The sequence below is a fragment of the Coffea arabica genome, chromosome 5c, assembly GCF_036785885.1.
Source record: "Coffea arabica cultivar ET-39 chromosome 5c, Coffea Arabica ET-39 HiFi, whole genome shotgun sequence".
NCBI lineage: Eukaryota > Viridiplantae > Streptophyta > Magnoliopsida > Gentianales > Rubiaceae > Coffea > Coffea arabica.
Window position 1 is genome coordinate 368869 of NC_092319.1, and position 22844 is coordinate 391712.

The 22844-nt window shown below is 43.3% G+C and overlaps 2 protein-coding genes and 1 long non-coding RNA gene across 3 annotated transcripts; 1 reads left to right on the top strand and 2 right to left on the bottom strand.

Moving 5' to 3' along the window:
• Window positions 1-541: 541 nt before the first annotated feature.
• LOC140007649 (uncharacterized) lies at window positions 542-6686 on the bottom strand. The gene is made up of 2 exons (XM_072050572.1): window positions 6586-6686; window positions 542-6149 (listed from the first exon to the last, which is right to left on the bottom strand). The coding sequence occupies exons 1-2, from the start codon at window positions 6684-6686 to the stop codon at window positions 542-544; spliced, it is 5709 nt and encodes a 1902-aa protein (XP_071906673.1).
• Window positions 6687-8205: 1519 nt separating this feature from the next.
• Window positions 8206-9067, bottom strand: LOC113723005 (uncharacterized). Its single transcript, XR_003456872.2, has 3 exons — window positions 8930-9067; window positions 8673-8786; window positions 8206-8406 (listed from the first exon to the last, which is right to left on the bottom strand). It is a non-coding gene; the product is annotated as an uncharacterized lncRNA (long non-coding RNA).
• A 194-nt stretch (window positions 9068-9261) lies between these two features.
• LOC140007650 (uncharacterized) lies at window positions 9262-22843 on the top strand. Its single transcript, XM_072050573.1, has 32 exons — window positions 9262-9562; window positions 10572-11736; window positions 12449-12675; window positions 12755-13201; window positions 13313-13477; window positions 13560-13802; window positions 13893-14138; window positions 14229-14429; window positions 14557-14808; window positions 14890-15144; window positions 15228-15473; window positions 15556-15801; window positions 15885-16139; window positions 16221-16421; window positions 16558-16755; window positions 16877-17125; window positions 17213-17470; window positions 17562-17849; window positions 17978-18220; window positions 18302-18535; window positions 18637-18819; window positions 18968-19219; window positions 19308-19571; window positions 20010-20258; window positions 20352-20609; window positions 20701-20943; window positions 21030-21284; window positions 21369-21551; window positions 21686-21937; window positions 22027-22275; window positions 22361-22615; window positions 22703-22843. Exons 1-32 carry the CDS (start codon window positions 9521-9523, stop codon window positions 22841-22843), a joined length of 8445 nt encoding a protein of 2814 aa, XP_071906674.1. The 5' UTR covers window positions 9262-9520.
• Window position 22844: the final 1 nt, after the last annotated feature.

Genomic DNA, 22844 nt, shown 5'->3' on the forward strand with positions numbered 1-22844 from the left:
TTGGAGTCCTTGAGGAACAGTGCTCACTATAACGAGGACTCCACGGAGCTATGCGATCGGATGGCCGAAGGCATCCGAGCCGGGAGGAACCTGGCCGAGGTTCAAGACGAATTCAACAAATGGCTGTCTGAACTCGACGAAGCGTTCGAGGACGTGGAAGTGGAAGGAACTGGAGGAGAGGACGCTGAGGGAGACGAAGCCGGAGGGGACGTCGGCAAAGAGCATGGAGATGAAGTTCACCCCGGCGGAAAAGAGGCGGATGCCCAGGAGGGAGCCAAGACCGGGGATGGAGCCGAGACGGGGGTCTAGGCTCGCGGTTTTAAGGGGGTGGCCGAGGTGGAGAGTGATTAGTAGCATTCGGACCTCGGCCTTGTACTTTTGTAACGCTCTTTCTTATTGAATGAAAGCATACTTCTTCTCGTCTCAGTGTTTTAATTTCTTGCTTTGACTTCATCCCTTGCTTGTCCCCCTTATTTTTTAATAGCGTAACAACGATATTGAAGAATAACATAATAGCTGAAGTCATTACTTGATTAAAAATTCAGGCGTAATACATTTTGAGGTTCTCGGCGTGCCAAGACCTCGGCACTAGTGAGCCATCTCGGTAGCTCAGTTTACAATATCCCTTGAGGTCAGACTCCACAACTCGGTAAGGGCCTTCCCACTTCGGGCATAGTTTCCCTTGCGGTTCAGTTCGGCTGACTGAGTTTTTCCTCAGAACCAAGTCTCCAGGCTGGAATCGACGGTGCCTGACACGGGCATTGTAGTAGTGTGCCACTGTGCTCTTGTAGGAATCTATCCGGGCTGAGGCGAGGTCCCTTCGCTCATCGACGAGGTCGAGATCCAACTGCCTTTCTTCGTCGTTCACCTCGGCTGCATAGGCTGCGAGCCGAGGGCTGGGGGTAAGGATATCGGCAGGGATGACAGCCTCGGCTCCGTATGTTAAAGAGAAGGGGGTCTCTTGCGTGGCCGATCTCGGCGTGGTCCGATAAGACCAAAGGACACTAGGGAGTTCTTCGACCCAAGATGTTCCAGCTTGGTGTAGTCGGGTCTTGAGGCCATGCAAGAGAGTTCGGTTGAAGTTTTCTGCTTGGCCGTTGGCCTGGGGGTGGCCTACCGAAGTGAAATGTTGTTTGATGCCAAGGTTTGTGCACCAAGTTTTAAAGGGGTTCTCGGCAAATTGCCTCCCATTATCCGAGATGATTACCTGTGGTATGCCGAAGCGGCAGACGATGCATTTCCAAAAGAATTTTTGAATTGCCAGCCCGGTGATGGTCCTCAGTGGCTCGGCTTCAACCCATTTGGTGAAGTAATCCACAGCGGTTACCAGGAAGGTATGACCCCCGACGGCTCTGGGGAAAAGACCTATGATGTCTGTCTCCCATTGCTCGAATGGCCAGGGTGAAGTGATGGGAACCATGAAGTTGGCGGGCTGGTGATTCTCGGGCGCGTGGACTTGGCAGGAATGGCAGCCGAGAACGAGGTCCTGGGAGTCTTGCCAAAGTGATGGCCAGAAATATCCCAGGAGCATAGCTTTCTTAGCTAGCATCCTGCGGCCGATGTGAGCCCCACATAGGCCCTCGTGGATCTCGTGGAGGACCTCGCGTCCTGCCTCGGGGGTGACACACCTCAACCATGGGCCGAGGTAGGAGCGCTTATATAGTTCTCCATCGCGGAGTGCATACCGAGCGGCTTTGCGCTGTATCTTCCTTGCTTCAGCTCGGTCTTCGGGAAGGACTCCTTGACCCAAGAAAAGGATGAACGGGGTCATCCAAGTTTCTTCAGAGTGCACGGGGCAGGCCACCTCTTCCACGTACCCTGGTTCACTCAGGACCTCCACCAAGACGGTTTTGTTGAGGTCAGAGAATGAAGTGGAAGCCAGCCGGGATAAGGCGTCGGCTCGCTTATTCTGGGACCGAGGGATCCTTTGGATTTCGAATGATTTGAAGTACACGGTGAGTTGGTGAACTTTGGAGAGGTACCGTTGCATGGTCTCATCCTTGGCCTCGTGCTCACCAATAACTTGGCGTACCACGAGCTGGGAGTCACTGCGGACGTGGATTTGCTGGGCGCCGAGCTTGCGGGCTAGCTGGAGTCCAGCGATTAGAGCCTCGTACTCGGCTTCATTGTTGGTGGCCGGGAAGTCGAAGCGGAGGGCGTAAGAGCAAACCTCCCCCTGAGGTCCTTCCAGGAGCAGTCCGGCTCCACAGCCGTCTCCATTAGAGGATCCATCGACATACAATGTCCACAAGGATGAGGTGGACACCTCGGGTAAGGCTGAGGTGGACTCTGGACCTTCCGTGAAGGTGAGCTCAGCAAGGAAGTCAGCTAAAGCTTGAGCTTTTATGGCGGTGCGTGGCTCGTAGGACAAGTCATATTCTCCCAATTCGACAGCCCACTTGGTGAGGCGACCAGAAGCTTCGGGTCGCACCAATATTTGCCGAATGGGCTGGTCGGTCCTTACCGAGATGGGATGGGCTAAGAAGTAGGGTTTCAACCGCCGAGCTGCGTGGACGAGCCCCAGCACAAGTTTTTCCACTTGCGTGTATCGGGTCTCCGGCCCGCGGAGGGCTCGGCTGACGTAGTAGACCGGCACTTGGGTGCCCTCATCTCGGATGAGCACAGCGCTGACAGCCTCGTCGGCTGCGGAGAGGTAGAGGTAGAGCTTCTCCTCGGGCCGAGGTGAAGCGAGAGTTGGTAGGTGATGCAAGTACTGCTTCAGCTGGTCGAAAGCAGCCTGACACTCCTCAGTCCAGGCGAACTGGTCAGCATTCTTCAGCACCTTAAAGAAAGGCAGAGCTTTCTCGGCTGATTGGGACAGGAAGCGATTCAGCGCGGCCAGGCGTCCATTTAGCCGTTGGACTTCTCGGATGTTCCGGGGTGGAGACATGTCCTGAATGGCTTTCACCTTGTCGGGGTTGGCCTCGATTCCCCGGTGGGAAACCAGATACCCCAAGAATTTTCCCGAGGTGACGCCGAAGACGCACTTCTTGGGATTCAGCTTCATCCTCGAGTCTCGCAGGACACCAAAGACTTCCCTCACGTCTGACAGAAAGGATGAAGTGGCGAGGCTTTTAACGAGGATGTCATCCACATAGGCCTCCACATTGCGGCCGATCTGATTCTGGAAGAGTCGGTTGATCAGCCTTTGGTAGGTCGCCCCGGCGTTCTTTAGCCCGAAGGGCATGGTAGTGTAACAATAAGTACCTCGGTCGGTGTAGAACGCCGTTTTCTCTTGGTCCTCCTCACTCATTCCTATTTGATGATACCCTTTGAAGGCATCTAGGAAGCAGAGGATTTCATACCCCATCGCCGCGTCGACGAGGGCGTCTATCCTTGGCAGAGGATAGCAATCTTTGGGGCAGGCCTTGTTGAGGTCGGTGAAGTCGACACACATTCTCCATCCCCCGGTGTCCTTTTTTACCATGACTGGATTGGACAGCCAGGTGGGGTATTGGACCTCGTGGATCATCTTGGCCGGCAAGAGCTTGTCGACCTCATCCGATATGGCTTGGCTACGTTCGGGGCCGAAGTGCCTTCGTTTCTGTCGCACAGGTCGGGCCTGCGGGTCAACGTTGAGTTGGTGAGTCATGAGCTCGGGTGGCACTCCGACCACTTCATCCGCGGACCACGCGAAGACGTCTCGGTGGTCTTTGATCAGGGAGATCATTTCTTCTTTCAGGGGTGAGGGTAGTCCAGCCCCTACTTGGACCACTTGGTCAGGTTTCGCTTCATCCACTACCACCAGTTCCACCTCATCCCCGGGCTCCAGCCTGTTGGGCTCTTCTGCCTTCTGAGGGTCGATGCAGTCTATGCAGAGGACCGCTGGCCTCTTTTCTTCTGACCTCGGTGAGGGCCGGGGGGTGACTGCTGCTTGAATGGTGGCGAGGTAGCATTCCCGGGCGGCGCCCACATCGCTGCTTACCTCGGCCACCCCCGCAGATGTTGGGAATTTAAAGCTCAGGTGGTAGGTGGAGTATACGGCTCTCAAGGCATTGAGTGTGGGCCGGCCTATCAGCATATTGTAGGGGGAGTCTGCTTTGACCACCGCAAAACTGACAGGCACAGTTCGGCAGCGTGGATGACGCCCGATTGTTACCACTAGGGTCAACATGCCTTCCGGGTGGACGACGTGTCCCCCGAATCCCACGAGGGGAGTCCTGACAGGAGTGAGTTGCTCCCTGGTCAGTTTCAAACTTTCGAAAGTCCGGTAGTACAAGACGTCTACCGAGCTTCCGGGGTCTACGTAGACCTTTTTGACTACGTAGTTGTTGGTGAGGACTTCAATCACAAGAGCTTCATGATTGCTGGAGGCCGCAGGAACGGGGTCAGCGGGACCGTAGGTGATGACCTCGGACAGCCGAGAGCTCGGCTCGGCCACCTCCATCTCGGCCTGGCGGTAGGTCCGCTTCCGGGAGTTCTGGCTGTCTCCTCCCGTTGGTCCTCCCGCGATGGTGTTGATCACCCCGGCGATGTTGGGGCCGTAGCCCGGTGAGCCATCGCGTGGGGGCTGCTTGTCCTCCCTACGGTCTTCGGGACCTCGGCAATGCATGTTCGTGTCCCGTCGGTCGTCGCGGCGAGGGCCCCGGTTCTCCCGGTGGGAGACACTTCGGTTGAAGCCTCCATCCTTGCGGACGAATTGCTTCAGGTATCCCTGCCGGATCAAATTTTCGATTTCCCGCTTCAGGTCGTTGCAGTCTTCAGTCTCGTGCCCTACATCACGGTGGTAGGCACAGTAGAGGTTCGAGTTCCTCTTATCTCTCCTCCCCGGAATTTCGGGAGGGTTTCGGCCGAGGTGATTCTGCCTCATCACAGGCAGGACGTGGGCCCGGCTCGAATTGAGGGGCGTCAGTTCGGCGTCCGAGGTGGACGATCTGCCTTTTACGATCCGGTCGAAGACACTTCGGCGGTCTCGGGGTTGGTTTGAAGTGCCACTTGGGCCTGGTTCACCTCGGCCAGTGTCTTTCCTCCTCCGGGGATCTTGCCCCGTACGAGATGCTTGGGCTTCTCGCTTCATGCGATTTACATCTTCACTTCGGATTCCCTGGTCCACCCTTTCCCAGAGCTCCCGGAGTGTACGGAGGTACTGCCGATGGATTTCGGTGTTAAAGATCCCTGCTATTAACCCGTTGGTGAAAGCAGCAATAGTTACCTGCTCGTTCTGGTCAGGTATCTGTACATTCTCCTCGTTGAATCTTTGGGCGTACGAGCGAAGTGACTCGCCCTGACCCTGTTGCAGGTTCAAGAGGTAAGCTGAAGTCTTTGTTATTGGTCGAGACGACACAAAGCGGTGGATGAACCGGTCTATCAGCTCATCCAGGGAGGAAATGCTCCCCGGTTCTAAACTCCAGAACCACTTCCGGGCGGTCCCGTGCAGGAAGATGGGGAAAGCCCGACAGATCACGGCGTCGGGGACGCAGTAGAGTCGGAATGCGGAGATGAAGGCGCGGAGGTGATCCTCGGGGTCACCTCGGCCGTCATAGGTGTGCAAATTTGGAAGCTTAAAGTTCGGGGGCACCATTTCCCCGTTGATGTCATCAGTGAAGGGCGGAGCCCTCATGTAATCAGAAGCTAGGCCTCCGGGACGCCGAGGTGGGTCCTCGGCTCGTTTTCCCAGTAGTCCCCGAGAAAACGCTCGGGAGATGGAGGCAATCTTGGAGGTTGCCTTGGATGAGGCTCGCCTGGAGGTGCTCCGAGATAGACGCCCATCTTCGGAGTCCTCGCCTGAGGGCACTTCAGGGGACTTCGTCGGTCTCCTCTTGGAAGACTCGGCTTTTTCTTTTCCCTGCCTCTTGAGGTACCTTCCTAGTTCCTCAAAGATGTTGGGGTTGTCCGTGACAAACTCGGCCATCTTGGCGATGGCCTCCTCATTGTTGGGCTGGGTCCTTTGGGACCCATGTTCCTCAGAGATACGATCTTGCTGGGCTCCGGATGTCTGCCCAGCCCCAGTTGAGGGAACTCTTCCGCTTCTGGAGCGCGTGGATCTCATTTTAGCAGTAATCTCGTTCCCACAGACGGCGCCAATTGAAGAGGCGATTTTTGGTGGATAAGTAAGCCGACCTAAATCAGTCCTCTCTGAGATGAGGTGAGGTGAATTCGTGTGTCCGAAGTCAACCTTCTTGTCCGAAGTGAATGGCGGGGCTTCTCCCCTGGTATCACTCCGACGATTAAGTTAGTATGAGAACGAGAAAATGCTAGAGTATGAGCAAATGAACAGTGTATGCTTACTTGTTGGGAGGGTGTGGGGTATTTATAGAATGAGAGTGGAGGGCAGGACGGAGGTCTTATGCCGGTGGGACCCATGTCCTGCCATTACGGCTCTGCTCCCTGTCAGATGGCCTGACTCTGACACTGTAGCCGCCCGGACAGGGTGACGGGGAGTCCTTTGCAGTAGCCATTAAGTGCAACAGTGCTTTTCAGATAAAGCACACTGATCCCGGGTGATGTCAGGTGTCCTGACATCATTAGCGTGCAGCTGAGGTGAAGGTGCCGAGGTCACCTACCCGGTAGACTAGGGATTTAGCCGAGCTTAGGGGATATCCCCGAGACGCGGATGAGCTCTGATGAAGGACGAGGTGAGTTCACCTCGGGCATGAAGGATGGCCGAGGTGAGCATCCTCAGACCACATTTTGTTCTTAAGTAATGATGGATCATCATCATCATCATCTGATGAGTGATGAATCATGATGATAGACAGACGACGCGATGGATGGGCAGACAGGCAATTGTAGCTTGGTTATATGGGTGGGAAACAAAACTAAAAAGTTGGAACTAAGATGAAAAAGAAGAGTTGGCATGGTGACAAATCAGGCCAGCCAAGACTCAAGACTCAAGAGAGGTGGGGGATACAGGATTAGTGCCTGCCTGATCTCTAGTGGTGGTGGGGACAAAGGGTGGCTGCCAATTGCCCAACGGAAAGCGACCGAAGATGGAGGAACCAAGGGATGAGCTGGGCGTTGCGGGTTGCGGCTGGCCAAGTAAGCAAACCAATAATAATGCTTCGAGACGTCCATTTGGATCTCGGAGCGATCACGTGGATGTTAACAGTAGATGCTTGTCCTTTCTTTCTTTCTTTCTGTCCATTTTTCTTCCTTCTCCGGTACGGGACATGGACGTAGTAGTAGTCTCTCGACCGGGGGCCTACTACAACTCAAGCTTGATTCCCAATTGCAAAAGCCACCTGGTTTTGTTTCTGCGTCATGGCCCATTGTCCTAGTCCGGTCAAGCTCAATCGGGAACTATACATTTGACTACTATTTGGCTTCGCAGAGACCCAACTTCAAAAATCCTTTTTAAGCATCCGAGATTTATATTAACTGGTTTAGAAGCTTTGAAGAAACTGATTTGAGCACAGCCTACTTTATTTAGAGCAAGTCTTATATGTGCACTATCACGGTTGGTTGGATGCACAGTACATATGCAAAATTTGAGTTTCAAATTCAAATTCGAATTATGTGTCATGCATCCAATGATGAAAATGTGTATATACTGTCAGCGTACATTATTTTAATCCTCCATTTTAATGCGCAGCCTACATTATTTTTTGTTTTATTTTAATAATACACTAAAACCGGTTTGATAGTACCGATATGAAAAGACATCTATCTACTGGTGAGAATAATTTCATACCTTTACGGAGTTGAGAAATCAACTTGACACCAAATCAGAAGTTCAAGCGGATTGCATTACCCTGTCCGATCCCAATCTTGTGAAACTTTTAGGTCTATGCGGACGCAATAGGAAAACAAAAAGTAAAGAAAGAGACGTGATTTGGTCCCGCGGCTGAGGTCTCCCAATGAGATTTTCTTGCATATGGACATTCGATTTCGGTATCACACACCCACTCCCACTTCAAAAGACGGTCTATTTTTTTTATCCCAATTCCGATAAACAAAAAAAAAAACACATTTGAGATTGCAAATTGGGGCACGTAATTATGACTACATCAAGAGAAAGAAAATCAGGAATGTGACACAATCCCAGTTGCCGGGCTTTCGAGATATGCTGATAATACAGAAAAAGAAGCTCCAGCAAAAGGTGCCTGCCAAGAAGAGCAGCCAATATGTACGTCTCTTTCTTCTGTGGTAGGTAGGAAAAGATCACCGGAGATTAAGGCGCACATATTTTCCGAATAGCTTTCTTTGACGTTAAATCTCGAACACTTGATGTTCCTCCAAGTTCATGATCAATACACTAATAAGTAGTTTCCTACGGATCGGGATCACCAGATTAGCAGGAAGGAATGCACTATGCTATTCAGTGACAAGTCATAGCCACCAACACAATCAAGATCAAACCGACCAAACCCAAGTTGTATTGTCCTCCTTCGCCGCCGTCCTTATCTGGATAAAACGCAAGTCATCCAATACGTATTTTCTTTCTTTTCTCAAGACCATATTTTCGTTCTACAATGATGAACGATTATTATGATTAGAGGTAAGATTGAGACCAATTTTCCCCCCATAATTCTACTGCTGAGCTAAAGGCTGACGAAGGAACAGCTTCTCGTACGTAACATCCCCAGTAAATAATTAGAATCAGTACGCTATTAACATGCGACATAATCTACAAAAAAAACTGACGTGGAAGCAAGTACTTATGATTCAAGGACTACAATTACCATTACCAACAAAACCATGGCCCATGGGACCAAAAGTAGGATCAAACTTACTCTGGTTTCGTTTATTGACTCCTTGTAATCGGCCAACTTTTTCACTTGACGAGTACAGTCGTCATGCATCACTTCTTGGTTTGGTCCAGCAGCGTTGCTTCTGAATTGCAATCCCTGGACATTCAATGTTTAACATTTAAATTCATTTCACACTCCCATCTCCTGATGCTGCATCTAGGTTGAATTCCAGATAAGCTGGAGAGTGCTACATTTGGTATCAAATTCACTGCCATGAAAGCGTAAAATAAGCTCTGTACCTGTTACAATCCCAATCAACTAAGCTCTACTTGTTCAATTTCTAATTTCTCCGACTCATCATTCGGCTTTGGTATTTCTCCTGCGCTGTCAAAATAGCCGCAACTGGTAAAATTGAGCAACAGCCTCTTAAGTAGTTCACTTCCTGGGCCCGGTAAATGGCAATGGAAGCTTAGCGCTAACTGGCAAAAACAAGAACCTTTCGTTAAAATATAATCTTTTATAGCGCCAGTAACCAAAGAAGCAGTAGCTAAATGAACAGGTATGCGCAAATCATGAGATGAATGATCAGTAGTTGCGCTATAAAACCGCATGGTCATGTGAAATGGTGAATAATTACGTTCGAGGAACATTAAATATCCAACCGAATCAAATACATAATAGCATATAACAAGTGGCACTTTGTCATTTTTTGCCTACTTTAGTAACACACGTCCATCAAAAAAGATCGTTAAATGTCATCTACTCTTCAAGGACAGACATAAAAGCCCCCCTTTATTCTTAAGAAAAAGAGCCGATTACAATGCAGACCACCTCATACGAATAGAAATCTAAGTCCAACTCGTAAGCTTATTCTTACTACTGCATCACAAATGGCAACTGAAGATGATAAACCACAAACCATATTTGCAACGGTAAGTGACATTCCTTTTATCTGATAAGTCAGCTAGTTTATACCACTGCTCAGTAGCCTATGCATCAATATTAGTTCTCAGATCATGTACACATATAGTCTTGACTTTATCAGTTATGTGCATTCTACTACAAAATGGCTATGTGAAAATTTGCAGAATAGCTGTAACTGAGATGAAGATTCTAGTATAAAACCTTCAAATTAGAATATCTTGTTTTTCAGTTTTTAGGGGGTTGGAATGAACGTACAACAAGAAGTTGACAGATAAGAGGAGATCATGTTAATTGGCATATGATCATACAGAAGTTGATTTACTGTACCAAACAAAATGGCGCTAGCCTCCTTTCAATATGTAGTATGACAACAATACCGTTGAGCAATTGTTCCTCCTAGCTTGATCTGAGTCCTTGAAGCCGGCTACACACACCTAGTTGAGATTGTCAGTCGCCTTATACTTAGAAGTTTCCAGTTTCCACTTTTATAAGCTATATTATGAAAGTATACCGGAACTGCTCATATATTTAGTTGCATATACAGCAGATCAATAAGTGAAATTTTTGACCTCATAAAGGAACAAACAAAGAACATCTTTTAGTTGAGGACATCGATTGTAGAATCTTTTTGATGAGACAAACCAGAAAAAAAAAAGCAAGCATGAACGTATTTACACTGTCAAGTTCCTCTAATTACTAATGGTTATTTAGGCTATAATCATATAGAACTTCTCCTCTGCAAGCTGAATTTTTACAGCAGACTCAATCCTAAGCCAAAACTTCAGTATTTTCGAGTATCAGTCTTACATGTTCGATTTGAAATCAACTTCACTGAGAATTTCTAACATGATGCTCGTTAGCCCAAAAAAGAATAATTTTAAGAACATAAAATGGAAAGAGGACAAAGTGCTGCTGTCAAATCAAGTTTCATTTGCCTACTTAAATGGCGCTATTAGCAATTGACCATTCATCTTCCTTTTGTTTAATGGTTTGCCTCCAAATTTTTTTAAATTTCAGGATCTTCACCTTTTTCTGCAAGAAACAGAGAAGGAAGTCAAAGAACTCCATACTATTGGTACACCAGTTAGCAACCATCCCCTTGCAGAAATAAAGCAAGTAGAGCCTCTTCACAATGATACTGACGGCAGCTATGAATCCGAAAACTGTGAAATGAATACCGAACCTGACTCAAGCAATCAGAAGAAAGCTGAGTGTGGAGGCAGTGTAAAGGAAGAATCAAGTAGACATTCAATTGAACCAACCTCAGCTCACAGTGCAGAAGTAAACAATGTTGGAAGAGGGGCTTATTTTGAAGAGGGTGGCATGGGGTACAATTTTAATGACACAACCGCATCCTTTGAAGGGGATCCACATGAAACAAGTTTCCAGGCTAAAGAAGCAAACTTCCCGAAGATCTCATCAATTACAGATGATATGAAGTTGGATTCTGAAATTTTGCATTCAACTGTCAGTGAGATAGATGAAATAACAGGGAAAGGAGATGGTTCTGATCTATCAGAAAGCACCTCAACACAAACAGTGTGCCAGAGTGACCGTATAGAAGAGGCCAAAGAAAATGCTCAAATTGCTGAAATACAGCCAGCTGGCCATGTGATGACCTTAACTATGACAGATTCACGTGCTGGAACAGCAGGACTTGGTGTTACAAATTATGAGGTCAAATCAACTCATGGGACAACAGATGGTGGCAATGAAGATGTTGGCATCTCCTGCCATTATGAATATCCAAACAATGAGGATGACAAGAAGGAAAAAGAAAACCGTGACAGCAATACAGAACAGCCTGGAAATAGCACTTTGGTAGCTAAATCGATGGATGAGACAATGTCAAAGAATAAGGACTCAGACAATGTTGAACAACTTGAAGGAAAGTCAAGCACCAAAACAGAAGGCATTCAAGACACAAATATATTAAGTCAGGACATGGAAGAAATAACGCACAATCAACTTGAAATTCTAGGTACAGGCTGCTTAGAATGTTCTATTAGTGAAAGAGGAAGCAGTTCCTATGACAGGCCTGAATCTGTCAGAGCAGTCTCTGATATACTATCAATGAGCGAGAAGGAAAGCCAGACCAAGGAAAATCATGGGGACGATACTGAAGAAACAGTGCAGGAGAAAGATGAAGTTTCTTCAGGAGAACACAATTCTACGTCACAGAGTGAGTAATTAAATTTCAGATTCTGTTCCTTACGAGTTCTTCGATGGTGACAAAATACGGCCTATTGTCAGAAATAGCATAATTATGCTTGTATAGCCAAGAACACATAAGATATGCTGCCTGCAAACTCAGTAAACTTCCCTAGATTCTCATAGACCCAGACTCGCAACAGTCATTCCCTCCATATGTGTAATCAAAAGGGTGAACTCATAACCTGAATAAAACAAGGGCAACAGATCACCTTAGGCAAGAGAAGCACATTACAATCTATGCACATGATCAAGTTGCAAGCTTTCCAACCTCAAAAGCAAAGGCTCCATCAAAAACAAGATAGCTGAAACAAAAAAATTAATTTGTGCATACAAAAAGAATATTTTAGTTGAAGAACAGATAGGTATGCAGTTAAATATTATCATTGATGCCACCAAAGAGCTAGAAAACAATTTGTATTCTGAAATAGAAACAAACTTCTTCATAAGATGGTTATGTAATTGACAAGTTGAAGGTGCCCATGACACTAACTACTTGGTCTGACCATTGAATCCTTCAACCCTCACCACTTAAGTTCAATAGCTTTTGCTTCAAACACAAAGGTGTATCCATTTTAGGTCAATTTTATGGAGGGTAAAATATCCAACAGTAAAATGAGACACACAAATTTGCCCACTTGGTGATAGAGAGTAGAACTGATAGCATTTGATACAAAATGTAGGTAGCCACAGTATGGAAAGCAAGTCAGGAGAAGATTTAGAGGTCAAGAATGTTATTAGCATGTGCCCCATAGAAGCAGCCAATTGCATGAATGATCAAAAAATCAGAGGCAACAATGTAGCTACTGATTTAGAAGAGGGAAACAGAAGAATGACAGAATCAGTGAAAGACAATAGCTCTGTTCAGGAATTTCAAATGATATCTATAGACAATAATGCAGTTGATGAGGTAAGCTGTTTACCATTTCCAAAAGTCTCATTTTTCATGTCTTGCCTATAAAACTAAATTCCACATACGCTGCAAACAGGCAAACAACCCAGTGTTGCTTCCTGTAAAAAATAATGGGAAAGAAGCATCAGAAACAGGGGGTAAAGAACATGTCTCTGAGGTAGATGATTCTGCACCGATAGAGTATGAAGACAGAAGGGGACTTTCCATAGGAAAAAAGACAGAGGATGAGAACAGTCATAATTCAGATGACACAAGCAAGGATCGTGAACAACTGGCTATTTCTCAGTCGCTGGGAAAAGAAAATCAGCCAAATAAAGAGGACCACCAATATGAGGAAGCAACTACGCCATTCATGAGTCCTGATGAACCTCTCCAATCCAAGGCAGACATTGAAAATCCTCAAGTGTTCACCATAGCAGAAGAGACAGAAATAAATGAAGACAAGCTTCAAGGTGAACCAATTCTTATTGAGCAATCGAATGAAATGCAAGATATCCTATTAAATGACCATTCACTTGAGAAGGTTAGGATGCTAAGATTTTGCATCTGAAATGTTATGTTTCCCTTATGTCCATTTCCTTTCCTGTACTTTCTTACATTTGGTTGAAGGCTGACTGAGGAGTCTATATGATAGATCGGCAACAAGCATAGAAGTAGAGAGGATTCTAGCTGTTGTTCTCCTCTAGAGGTAATAAACCAAAAGAGCAAGCAAGAAGATGATCTGAAGCTCGAAGTAAATCCAGGAGTAAAGGCAGATGGAACATTTGTTGGCACAAACAATACAAAAAGCAGCACCAAGGTCAAAGAATAAAATTACTACATCTTTCCTTTCTATAACATCTCACCATCACAAAACTCATGTTTCATGACATTCAAGCCAGTTTGAAGAACCTGAGACAAGCGATGCCACAGAGAGTTTCAAGATAGAGATGCCAACTGAAGAAAAGTTTGTTGAAGGGCCCAGCCAAGTTTTAGCAGCAGATGAAACAGAAAAATTCGGCACTGGAGAAGGAAAGGAGATAGGAAGTGAAAATAATAAAACTACTTATGATGATATCAAGCAAGAAGTAGAACCAGAAGCAAAGCCAAATGAAAGCACAAACAATGCAAGTCAAACTTCAAAGGTCAACAACCATGAACAACTAAAATATCATCTTTTCCATGCTTAACAACTAAACTTAGTTTTTTCTGATGTTTCATTGAATGCACAACAGACCGAAGAACCTCAGACAATTTATAGCACTCAGAGTTTGGAGAAACAAATCTCAGACGAAGAACAGGTTATTGAAGGGCATCACCAAACAGCAGAGGAAAGACTAAATGATCACCTTCCAGAAGATAAAAGGGAGAAAAATGACATTGATACAGAGACAGAAGATGAGTTGAAGCCAGAAGTGAAGACAGGATTAAGTACAGATGAAGTTTCTGACACTGTAGATGAAGCAAGTAACAGTAAAAAGGTTGGTGACAATTAAAGTAACTATAAATCCTCTTTTGCTTTTGCAATTACTCAACCTTGTGACACTAATGTTTTGTAAAACTCTTGTCAGTTTAAAGAAGCTGGGATGATTGAAGCCATGCAAAGTTTGAACAATCATTTGCTAAGCAACAAGAAGGTTGGTGAAGGGCCTTTGGAAATTGCTGAGCGATTAGAAAATTACAGCCCTGCAGAAGTAGGAAGGGAAAAAAGGAATGTCAAAGTTACATCAGAAGCAGTTGAGTCAAAGCCTGAGATATATACAGGACAAAAGGTAGATGAAATACCTAATGTCACAAAAAATTCAAGTGAAAGTACTGTGGTCAAACTACAAAAGTAATCAGATTTCCTCTTTCCTTTCTTCAAAGCTCAACTTCCTAAGATGTTTCTATGTATACCAGTTTGAAGAACCTGAGGTAATAGAAGCAACTCAGAGAATAAACACACCAATGTCAAGTGAAGAACAGGTTGTCGAGGGGCCTATGCAAGTGTCAGTTACAGAGAATGTAGTAAACTATTGCACTGCAGAAGAAAGAAAGGAGAAAAGGAAAGGCATTGATACAACTGGAGATGACTTAAATCCAGAAGTAGATCCAGAAGTGAAGGTAAATGAAGTATCAGCAACAACAAGCAATGCAAATCAAAGCAAAAAGGTTCAAGAACATAAAATTTGTTTCTTACCTTACTGTACAACTCAACTTCTTAATTCTTAAGTCCTATGTAATTTACCTCAGTTTGAAGAAACTGAGATATATGATGCCGCTCAGAGCTTCAAAAAACAATGTCCACCTGAAGAGAAAGGTCTTGAAGGAGCTTACCCAGTTTCAACTGCAGAAGAGAAAGTAAATTATAGCCCTGCAGAAAAAGAAGAGGAGGGAAGAGATGTCAAGGATACAGCAATGCAAGAGGAATTAAATCCAGAATTAGCTACAGGACTAAAGTTGGATGAATTATCAGAGTCCATCCGCAATGCAAGCACAAGTACAAAGGTCAAAGAACAAACACAAATTCAGTTTTCCATTTTCTGATAAGTAAATGTGCTTGTACTGATGTTCCAAACAATTCATACCAGTTTCAAGAACCTGAGCCCATTGACGTCACTCAGACTGTCAATAAACAGATATCACATGAGGAAAAGGTCATTGAACAGGCTGACCAAGTATCAACTCCAGAGGAACTAGTAAATTACCACCTTGTGGAAGAAGAGGAAAATGTCAAGGACACAACAACCGCAGATGACTTACAGCCTGAGGTAGATCCAGGAGTCAGGGCAAATGAAATATTTGATACCAAAGATAATGCAAGTGAAAGTACAAAGGTCAACAAACCTACACATTTCATCTTTTCATTTTGCCATAAAAAACTTGGTAATCCTGATGTTATATAAACATTGAAAGCAGTTTGAAAATCCTAAAATTGTTGATGCAACTCAGAGTTTGAACCAAAAGAGAAGGGAAGACAAGGTTGTTGACAGACCTCCCAAAGTTTCAACAGCAGAAGCAGCGAATTATTGCTCTCCAGACGTTAAGGACGAAGACAATGTTAAGGACGCAACACTCAGCCATGAGTTAAATCCAGATGTAGATCAAGGAGAAAATGACACTAAAGCATCTGAGACCACTGAAAATGCAAGTGAAAATACAAAGGTCAACAAGCCTACCCATTTCATCTTTTTATTTTGCCACAAACCAACTTGGTAATCCTGATGTTTTATAAACATTGAAAGCAGTTTGAAGATTCTGAAACTGTGGATGCAACTCAGAGTTTCAACCGACAGATGACAAGGGAAGAGAAGGTTGTTGACGGGCCTCCCAAAGTTTCAACAACAGAAGAAGCGGTGAATTACTGCTGTGCAGAGGAAGTTAAGGAGGAAGACCACGTCAAGGATGCAACACTCAGCCATGATTTAAATCCACATGTAGTTCAAGAAGAAAACGCCACTAAAGAATCTGAGACCACAGAAAATGCAAGTGAAAGTACGAAGGTTAGACAACAAAGATATCTACAATTTTGTTATTCATTTTTGTAAGAATTCCGCTTCATAATTATCATCAAGTCTATACAGGTCGAACAACCTCACTGCATTGAATTCTCTCAGAATTTCAAGAAAGACATTCCACATGAAGACGAAATTGTGGAAGGGCTTCACCTGGCTTCAACTAAAGAAGAAACAGTAAACTACTGCAATGCAGAAGAAGTTAAGGCAGAAGGCTATGTCAAGGAAACAGCAACCAGAGATGAGATAAAGCAGGAACTGGATTCCAAGGTAAGAGGCATATGAAACATCTAAGACCACAAAAACTGCAAGCATAACTCCAATGGTCTAACTACAAATTACCTAGTTCTTCTATTCTGTTACAACTCAACTTCACAATACTGATGATTCATAGCATATATAACAGTTGCAAGTATCTGAAAATAGAGAAGCAACTCGTGTAATCAACGCAGACATGGAAACTCAAGACGATGTTATTGAAGGAGCTCATCAAGTTTCAATTGTAGAGAATGTTGGAAATTATAGGCCTGCAGAAGAAAGAAAGGAGGACAATGTCGACAATGTCGACAATACAACTGGAGACAAGTTGTCAACAATAATAAAGGTAGATAAATATCCAACATCACAAAATTATAAACGATAAAGAGAGAGACTCTTAAAGTTTTGTCTTCCATTTTGTATAATAACTCAACTTTCATAATCCTGATGTTGCATACACATTCCAGCTTGAAGAAACCACTGGCACTGATGTGGCTGAAATTTTGGAGAAAGACAATCCAAGAAAAGACAAAGTCAATGAAGAACCTTCCCAAGTTTCAGCTGGAGAGGAACCAGCAAACTATAACCCGACAGAAGGAGGAAAGGAAAGGAATATCAATGATGCAGGAGCTCAAGATGAGTTAAAGCCAGAAGTAGCTCCAGGAGTAAAGCTATATGAAATATACGAAGACGTGAATGAAAGCAAAAGCACAAAGGTCAAAGAACAAGATACCCACAAATTTCAGGTTGCTTTTTTGGACTTCATCATGCATCAAGCTAACATTTCAACATATGTATGCCAGTTTCAACAACCTGAGCCAAGTGATACCACTCAGAGTGTCAACAAACAAATAAAAAGAGAAGATAAGGTTGTCAAAATGTCTCCGGACAAATTACCAGCAGACAAAATAGTAAATTATCAACTTGCAGAGGGAGTAGAGGTAAAGAATGTCAACGATAGAACACTGGCAGATGAAAACCACGAAGCAAAGCCTAAGACAGAATCAGGAATGATGGCAGATGAAATATCTGAAACGCATTATGCAAGTGAAAGTACAAAGGTAAAATAAGAATCAGAACTACCAATTTCATCCTTTTCTTATTGTAATAGATGACTTCATAATGCTTATAATTAATAACATTACACAACAGCTTACAGAAGCCAAGACTGTTGATGCAACTGATAGTTTCCAGGAAAAGATGCCACAGCAAGACAAGGTTGTTACAACTGCAGAACAAACAACTAATCAAAGCCCTGGACAAGAAGAAAAGGAGGAAAGGAATCTCAATGTTACAACAATCAGCGATGAGTTAAAGCCTGAAATAGATCCAGGAGAAATATCTCCGACCGTAGACAATGCAGAAGTAGGAAAGGAGAAAAGGAATGTCACAGTTACAACAGCAGATGAGTCAAAGCCTGAGAGACATATAGGACAAAAGGTAGATGAGATACCTAATGTCACAAAAAATTCGAGTGAAAGTACAGAAGTCAAACTAGAAAAGTAAATAGAATTTCCTCTTTCCTTTCATTAAAACTCAAATTTCTAATATGTTTCTATTTATACCAGTTTGAAGAACCTGAGGTAACAGATGCATCTCAGAGAACAAACACACCAATGTCAAGTGAAGAACAGGTTGTCGAGGGGCCTATGCAAGTGTCAATTGAAGTTAATTATTGCAATGCAGAAGAAAGAAAGGAGAAAAGGAATGGCATTGATACAACTGGAGCTGACTTAAAACCAGAAGTAGATCAAGAAGTGAAGGTAGATAAAGTATCAGCAACCACAAGCAATGCAAGTCAAAGCAAAAAGGTTTATGAACATGAAACATATTTCTTTCCTTTCTGTACAACTCAACTTCTTGATTCTTAAGTCCAATATAATTTACCTCAGTTTGAAGGAACTGAGATATTTGATGCTCAGAGCCCCAAAAAACAAAGTCCGCCTGAAGACAAAGGCCTTGAAGGACCTTACCCAGTTTCAACTGCAGAAGAGAAAATAAATTATAGCCCTGCAGAAAAACCAGAGGAGGAAAGAGATGTCAATGATACAGCAATGCAAGAAGAATTAAATCCAGAATTAGCTCCAGGAATAAAGTCGGATGGATTATCACAGTCCATCAGGAATGTAAGCACAACTACATAGATCAAAGAACAAAAACAAATTCAATTTTCCATTTTCTGATAAGTAAATGTGCTTGTGCTAATGTTCCAAACAACTCATACCAGTTTCAAGAACCTGAGCCCATTGATGCCACTGAGACTGTCAACAAAAAGATACCAAGTAAAGAAAAGGTTGTTGAACAGCATGACCAAGTATCAACTCCAGATGAAATATTAAATTACCACCTTGCAGAAGATAAGAAAAAGAGTGTCAAGGACACATCAACTGCAGATGAATTACAGCCCAAGGTAAATGCAGGAGTCAGGGCAAATGAAATATTTGATACCATAGATAATGCAAGTGAAAGTATAAAGGTCAACAAACCTACCCATTTTATCCTTTTATTTTGCCACAAACCAACTTGGTAATCCTGATGTTTTATAAAATTGAAAGCAGTTTGAAGATCCTGAAACTGTGGATGCAACTCAGAGTTTAAACCAACTAACGACAAGGGAAGAGAAGGTTGTTCATGGGCCTCCCAAAGTTTCAACAACAGAAGAAGCAGTGAATTACTTCTGCAAAGAGGAAGTTAAGGAGGAAAATGTAAATGATGCAACACTCAGCCATGATTCAAATCCACATGGAGTTCAAGAAGAAAATGACACTAAAGAATCTGAGACCACAGAAAATGCAAGTGAAAGTACAAAGGTCAGGCAACAAAGATAACTAGAATTTTGTCATTCATTTTTGTAACAATTCCACTTCATAATGATCATATTTCATCAAATCTATACAGTTCAAACAACCTTGCTGTATTGAATTCACTCAGAATCTCAAGAAAGACATTCCACATGAAGACGAAATTGTGGAAGGGCTACATCTGTCTTCAACTAAAGAAGAAACAGTAAGCTACCATGAAATTGTGGAAGGGCTGCACCCGTCTTCAACTAAAGAAGAAACAGTAAGCTACCGCAACACAGAAGAAGTTAAGGCAGAAAGTTATGTCAAGGAAACAACAACCAGATATGAGTTAAAGCCGGAACGGGATTCCAAGGTAGAGGTATATGAAACATTTAAGACCACAAAAACTGCAAGCATAACTCCAATGGTCCAACTACAAAATAACAATTCCTTCTGTTCTGTTACAACTCAGCTTTATAATAACAATGTTTCATAGCATGCATACCAGTTGAAAGTATCTGAAAATATAGAAGCAATTCATGGACCCAACACAAACATGGAAAGTGAAGACGACATTATTGAGGGAACTCATCAAGTTTCAGTTGTAGAGAATGTTGAAAATTATAGGCCTGCAGAAGAAAGAAAGGAGGACAATGTCAACAATACAACTGGAGACAAGTTGTCAACAATAATAAAGGCAGATAAATATCCAACATCACAAAATTATAAGGATAAAGAGAAAAACTCTAAAGTTTCATCTTCCATTTTTTTATGATGACTCAACTTTCATAATCCTGATGTTGCATACACATTCCAGCTTGAAGACACAAATGAGACTGACATGGCTGAAAATTTGGAGAAAGACATCCCAAGAAAAGACAAAGTCAACGAAGAACTTTCCCAAGTTTCAGCTGGAGAGGTATCAGCAAACTATAAGCCAGCAGGAGGAGGAAAGGAAAGGAATGTCAATGATGCAGCAACTCAAGATGAGTTAAAGCCAGAAGTAGCTCCAGGAGTCAAGCTATATGGACTATCCGAAGACATGAATGAAAGCGAAAGCAAAAAGGTCAAAGCACATGATACCTACAAATTTCAGGTCTCTTTTTCGAACTTCATCATGCAGCAAGCTAACATTTCAACATATATATATATATACCAGCTTCAAGAACCTGAGCCAATTGATACCACTCAGAGTGTTAGCAAACAAATAAAAGAAGAAGATAAGGTTGTTGAAAGGTCTCCGGGCACATTACCAGCAGACAAATTAGTAAATGATCACCTTGCAGATGGAGGAGAGGTAAAGCATGTCAAGGATAGAACACCGGCAGATGAAAACCTTGAAGCAAAGCCAAAGACAGAATCAAGAATGATGGCAGATGAAATATCTGAAACGCATTATGCAAGTGAAAGTACAAAGGTAAAATAAGAATCAGAACTACCAATTTCATCTTTTTCTTATTGTAATAGATGACTTCACAATGCTAATAATTAATAACATTTCACAACAGCTTACAGAAGCCAAGACTGTTGATGCAACTGATAGTTTCCAGGAAGAGCAGACAAAGGAAGGCAAGGTTGTTGAAGGGCCACCCAAAGTTTCAACTGCAGAACAAACAATTACCGATAGCCCTGGAGAGGAAGAAAAGGAGGAAAGGAATCTCAATGTTACAACCATCAGTGATAAGTTAAAGCCTGAACTAGATCCAGGAGAAATATCTCCAACAATAGACAATGCAAGTCAAATTACAAAGGTCAAACAACAAAATTCGTTATTTCATTTTTCACTTTTGTACCAGCTCAACATCACAATGCTGATGCTTCATAAATTTCTTACCAGTTCAAAGGACCTGAAATTGTTGATGTCAGCCCAAGTTTCAAGAAAGAGATGCCAAGTGAAGATGAGATTGTTGAAAGGCCACCCCAAGTTCCCACTCCAGAGGAATTAGTAAGTTATAGCCCTGATGAAGAAGGAAAGACAGAAACAAATGTCAAGGAAACAACAAACAGAGATTACTTGAATCCGGAAGCAGATCACAAAATGGAGGAAGATGAAATATCTGAGAGCACAAATAGTACAAGTAAAACTACAGAGGTATAAGAACAGACTAACTAAAGTTCATCCTTATTTATGTAACATCAACTTCCTAATATTACAGTTTCATAAAATTTATACCAGTTTGAACTACCTGAGAACATAGAAGCAACTAAGGGAGTGAACACACAGATGCCAAGAGAAGACAAGATTGGTGAAAGGTCTATCCAAGTTTCAATTGCCAAGGTTGTTGGAAGTTTTAGCCAAGAAATAAAGGACAAGAGTGTTGACAATGCGACTGGTGATGAGTCACCAACCAGAATAAAGGTAGATGAAAACTCTAAGACCACATTAAATGCTAGTCAAAATACAAAGGCCAAAGGAAAAATATTAAGAAATTAGTGTTCTGTTTTGGTAACAACTCAGTTCCACAATGCTGATGTCGCATAACTCTATTACAGCTTGAAGGATACCATGTGAATGATACAAACCAAAGTTTAGAGAAGGAGATCACAAGTAAAGACAAAGTTGCTGAACAACCTTTCCAAGTATCAACTGCAAAGGAACAAGTAAATGATATCCCAGGAGTAGGAAAGGAGGAAAGGAATGTGACAGATGCAGCAATCCAGGATGAATTACAGCCAGAAGTAGCTCCAGGAATAAAGCCAGATGATGCATCTCGGACCATGATGAATGCAAGTGGAAGTATTAAGGTCAAAAAAGTTAAAAGTACCAATAATTTAAGTATTCCTTTTGGTGATAGCTCAATATCATACAGCTGACAATAAAAAATTTATACCAGTTTCAAGAACCTGAGCCAATTGATGCCGCTCAGAGTATCGAAGAACAGATAACAAGTAAAGACAAGGACGTTGAAGGGCTTCACCATGTATCAACTATGGATGAAATAGTAAATTATCACCATGCAGATGAGGGAGAGGAAAAGAATGTCAAGGATAAAGCTATCATAGATGAATTAAAGCTGAAGGTAGAATCAGGAGTCAAGGCAGATGAAGTATCTGAGACACATTATGCAAGCGAAAGCACAAAGGTCAAAAATAATAACTACCAATTTCATCATTCCCTTTGGTAACAAATTACTTTGTAATGCTAACATTTGATAAAATTCATACCAGTTCAAAGAAGCAGAGACTGTTGATGCAACTAGCAGTTTCCAGGAACAGATGCCAAAGGAAGACAAGGTTGTTGAAGCGCCTGCCAGAGTTTCAACTACAGAAGCAGTAGTTAGTTGCCGCCAACCAGAAGAAAAAAGGGAGGAAAGGAATGTCAAAAATACAACAATCAGAGATGAATTAAAGGGCGAAGTAAATTCACACTTAACAGTCAGTGAAGTACCTGAGACCATACAAAATGCAAGTGAAAACGCAAAGGTCAGACAAAAATAATAACTAAAATTTGATATTCCATTTCTGGTTTAGATCAACACTGTAATGCTGATATCCCATAAATAATGCCAGTTCAAAGGATCTGAGCCAATTAATGTCACTCAGGAAGTGCCAATTGAAGACAAGGTTGTTGAAGGTCCTCCCCAAGTTTCAATTGCAGAGGAAACAGTATATTATAGCCATGCGGAAGAAGGAACCGAATCAAATACATAAT

What these genes read in the sequence shown, in the direction of transcription:
- LOC140007649 (XM_072050572.1), bottom strand. Translation starts at nt 6,686, where the DNA reads ATGATTCATCACTCATCAGATGATGATGATGATGATCCATCATTACTT. An exon ending in GGCCATCCTTCATGCCCGAG is followed by an intron (nt 6,150 to 6,585) that starts GTGAACTCACCT and finishes GAGTGATACCAG; the next exon opens with GGGAGAAGCCCCGCCATTCA.
- LOC140007650 (XM_072050573.1), top strand. Translation starts at nt 9,521, where the DNA reads ATGGCAACTGAAGATGATAAACCACAAACCATATTTGCAACG. An exon ending in ATGACCATTCACTTGAGAAG is followed by an intron (nt 13,202 to 13,312) that starts GTTAGGATGCTA and finishes TCTATATGATAG; the next exon opens with ATCGGCAACAAGCATAGAAG. An exon ending in ATGCAAGCACAAGTACAAAG is followed by an intron (nt 15,145 to 15,227) that starts GTCAAAGAACAA and finishes AATTCATACCAG; the next exon opens with TTTCAAGAACCTGAGCCCAT.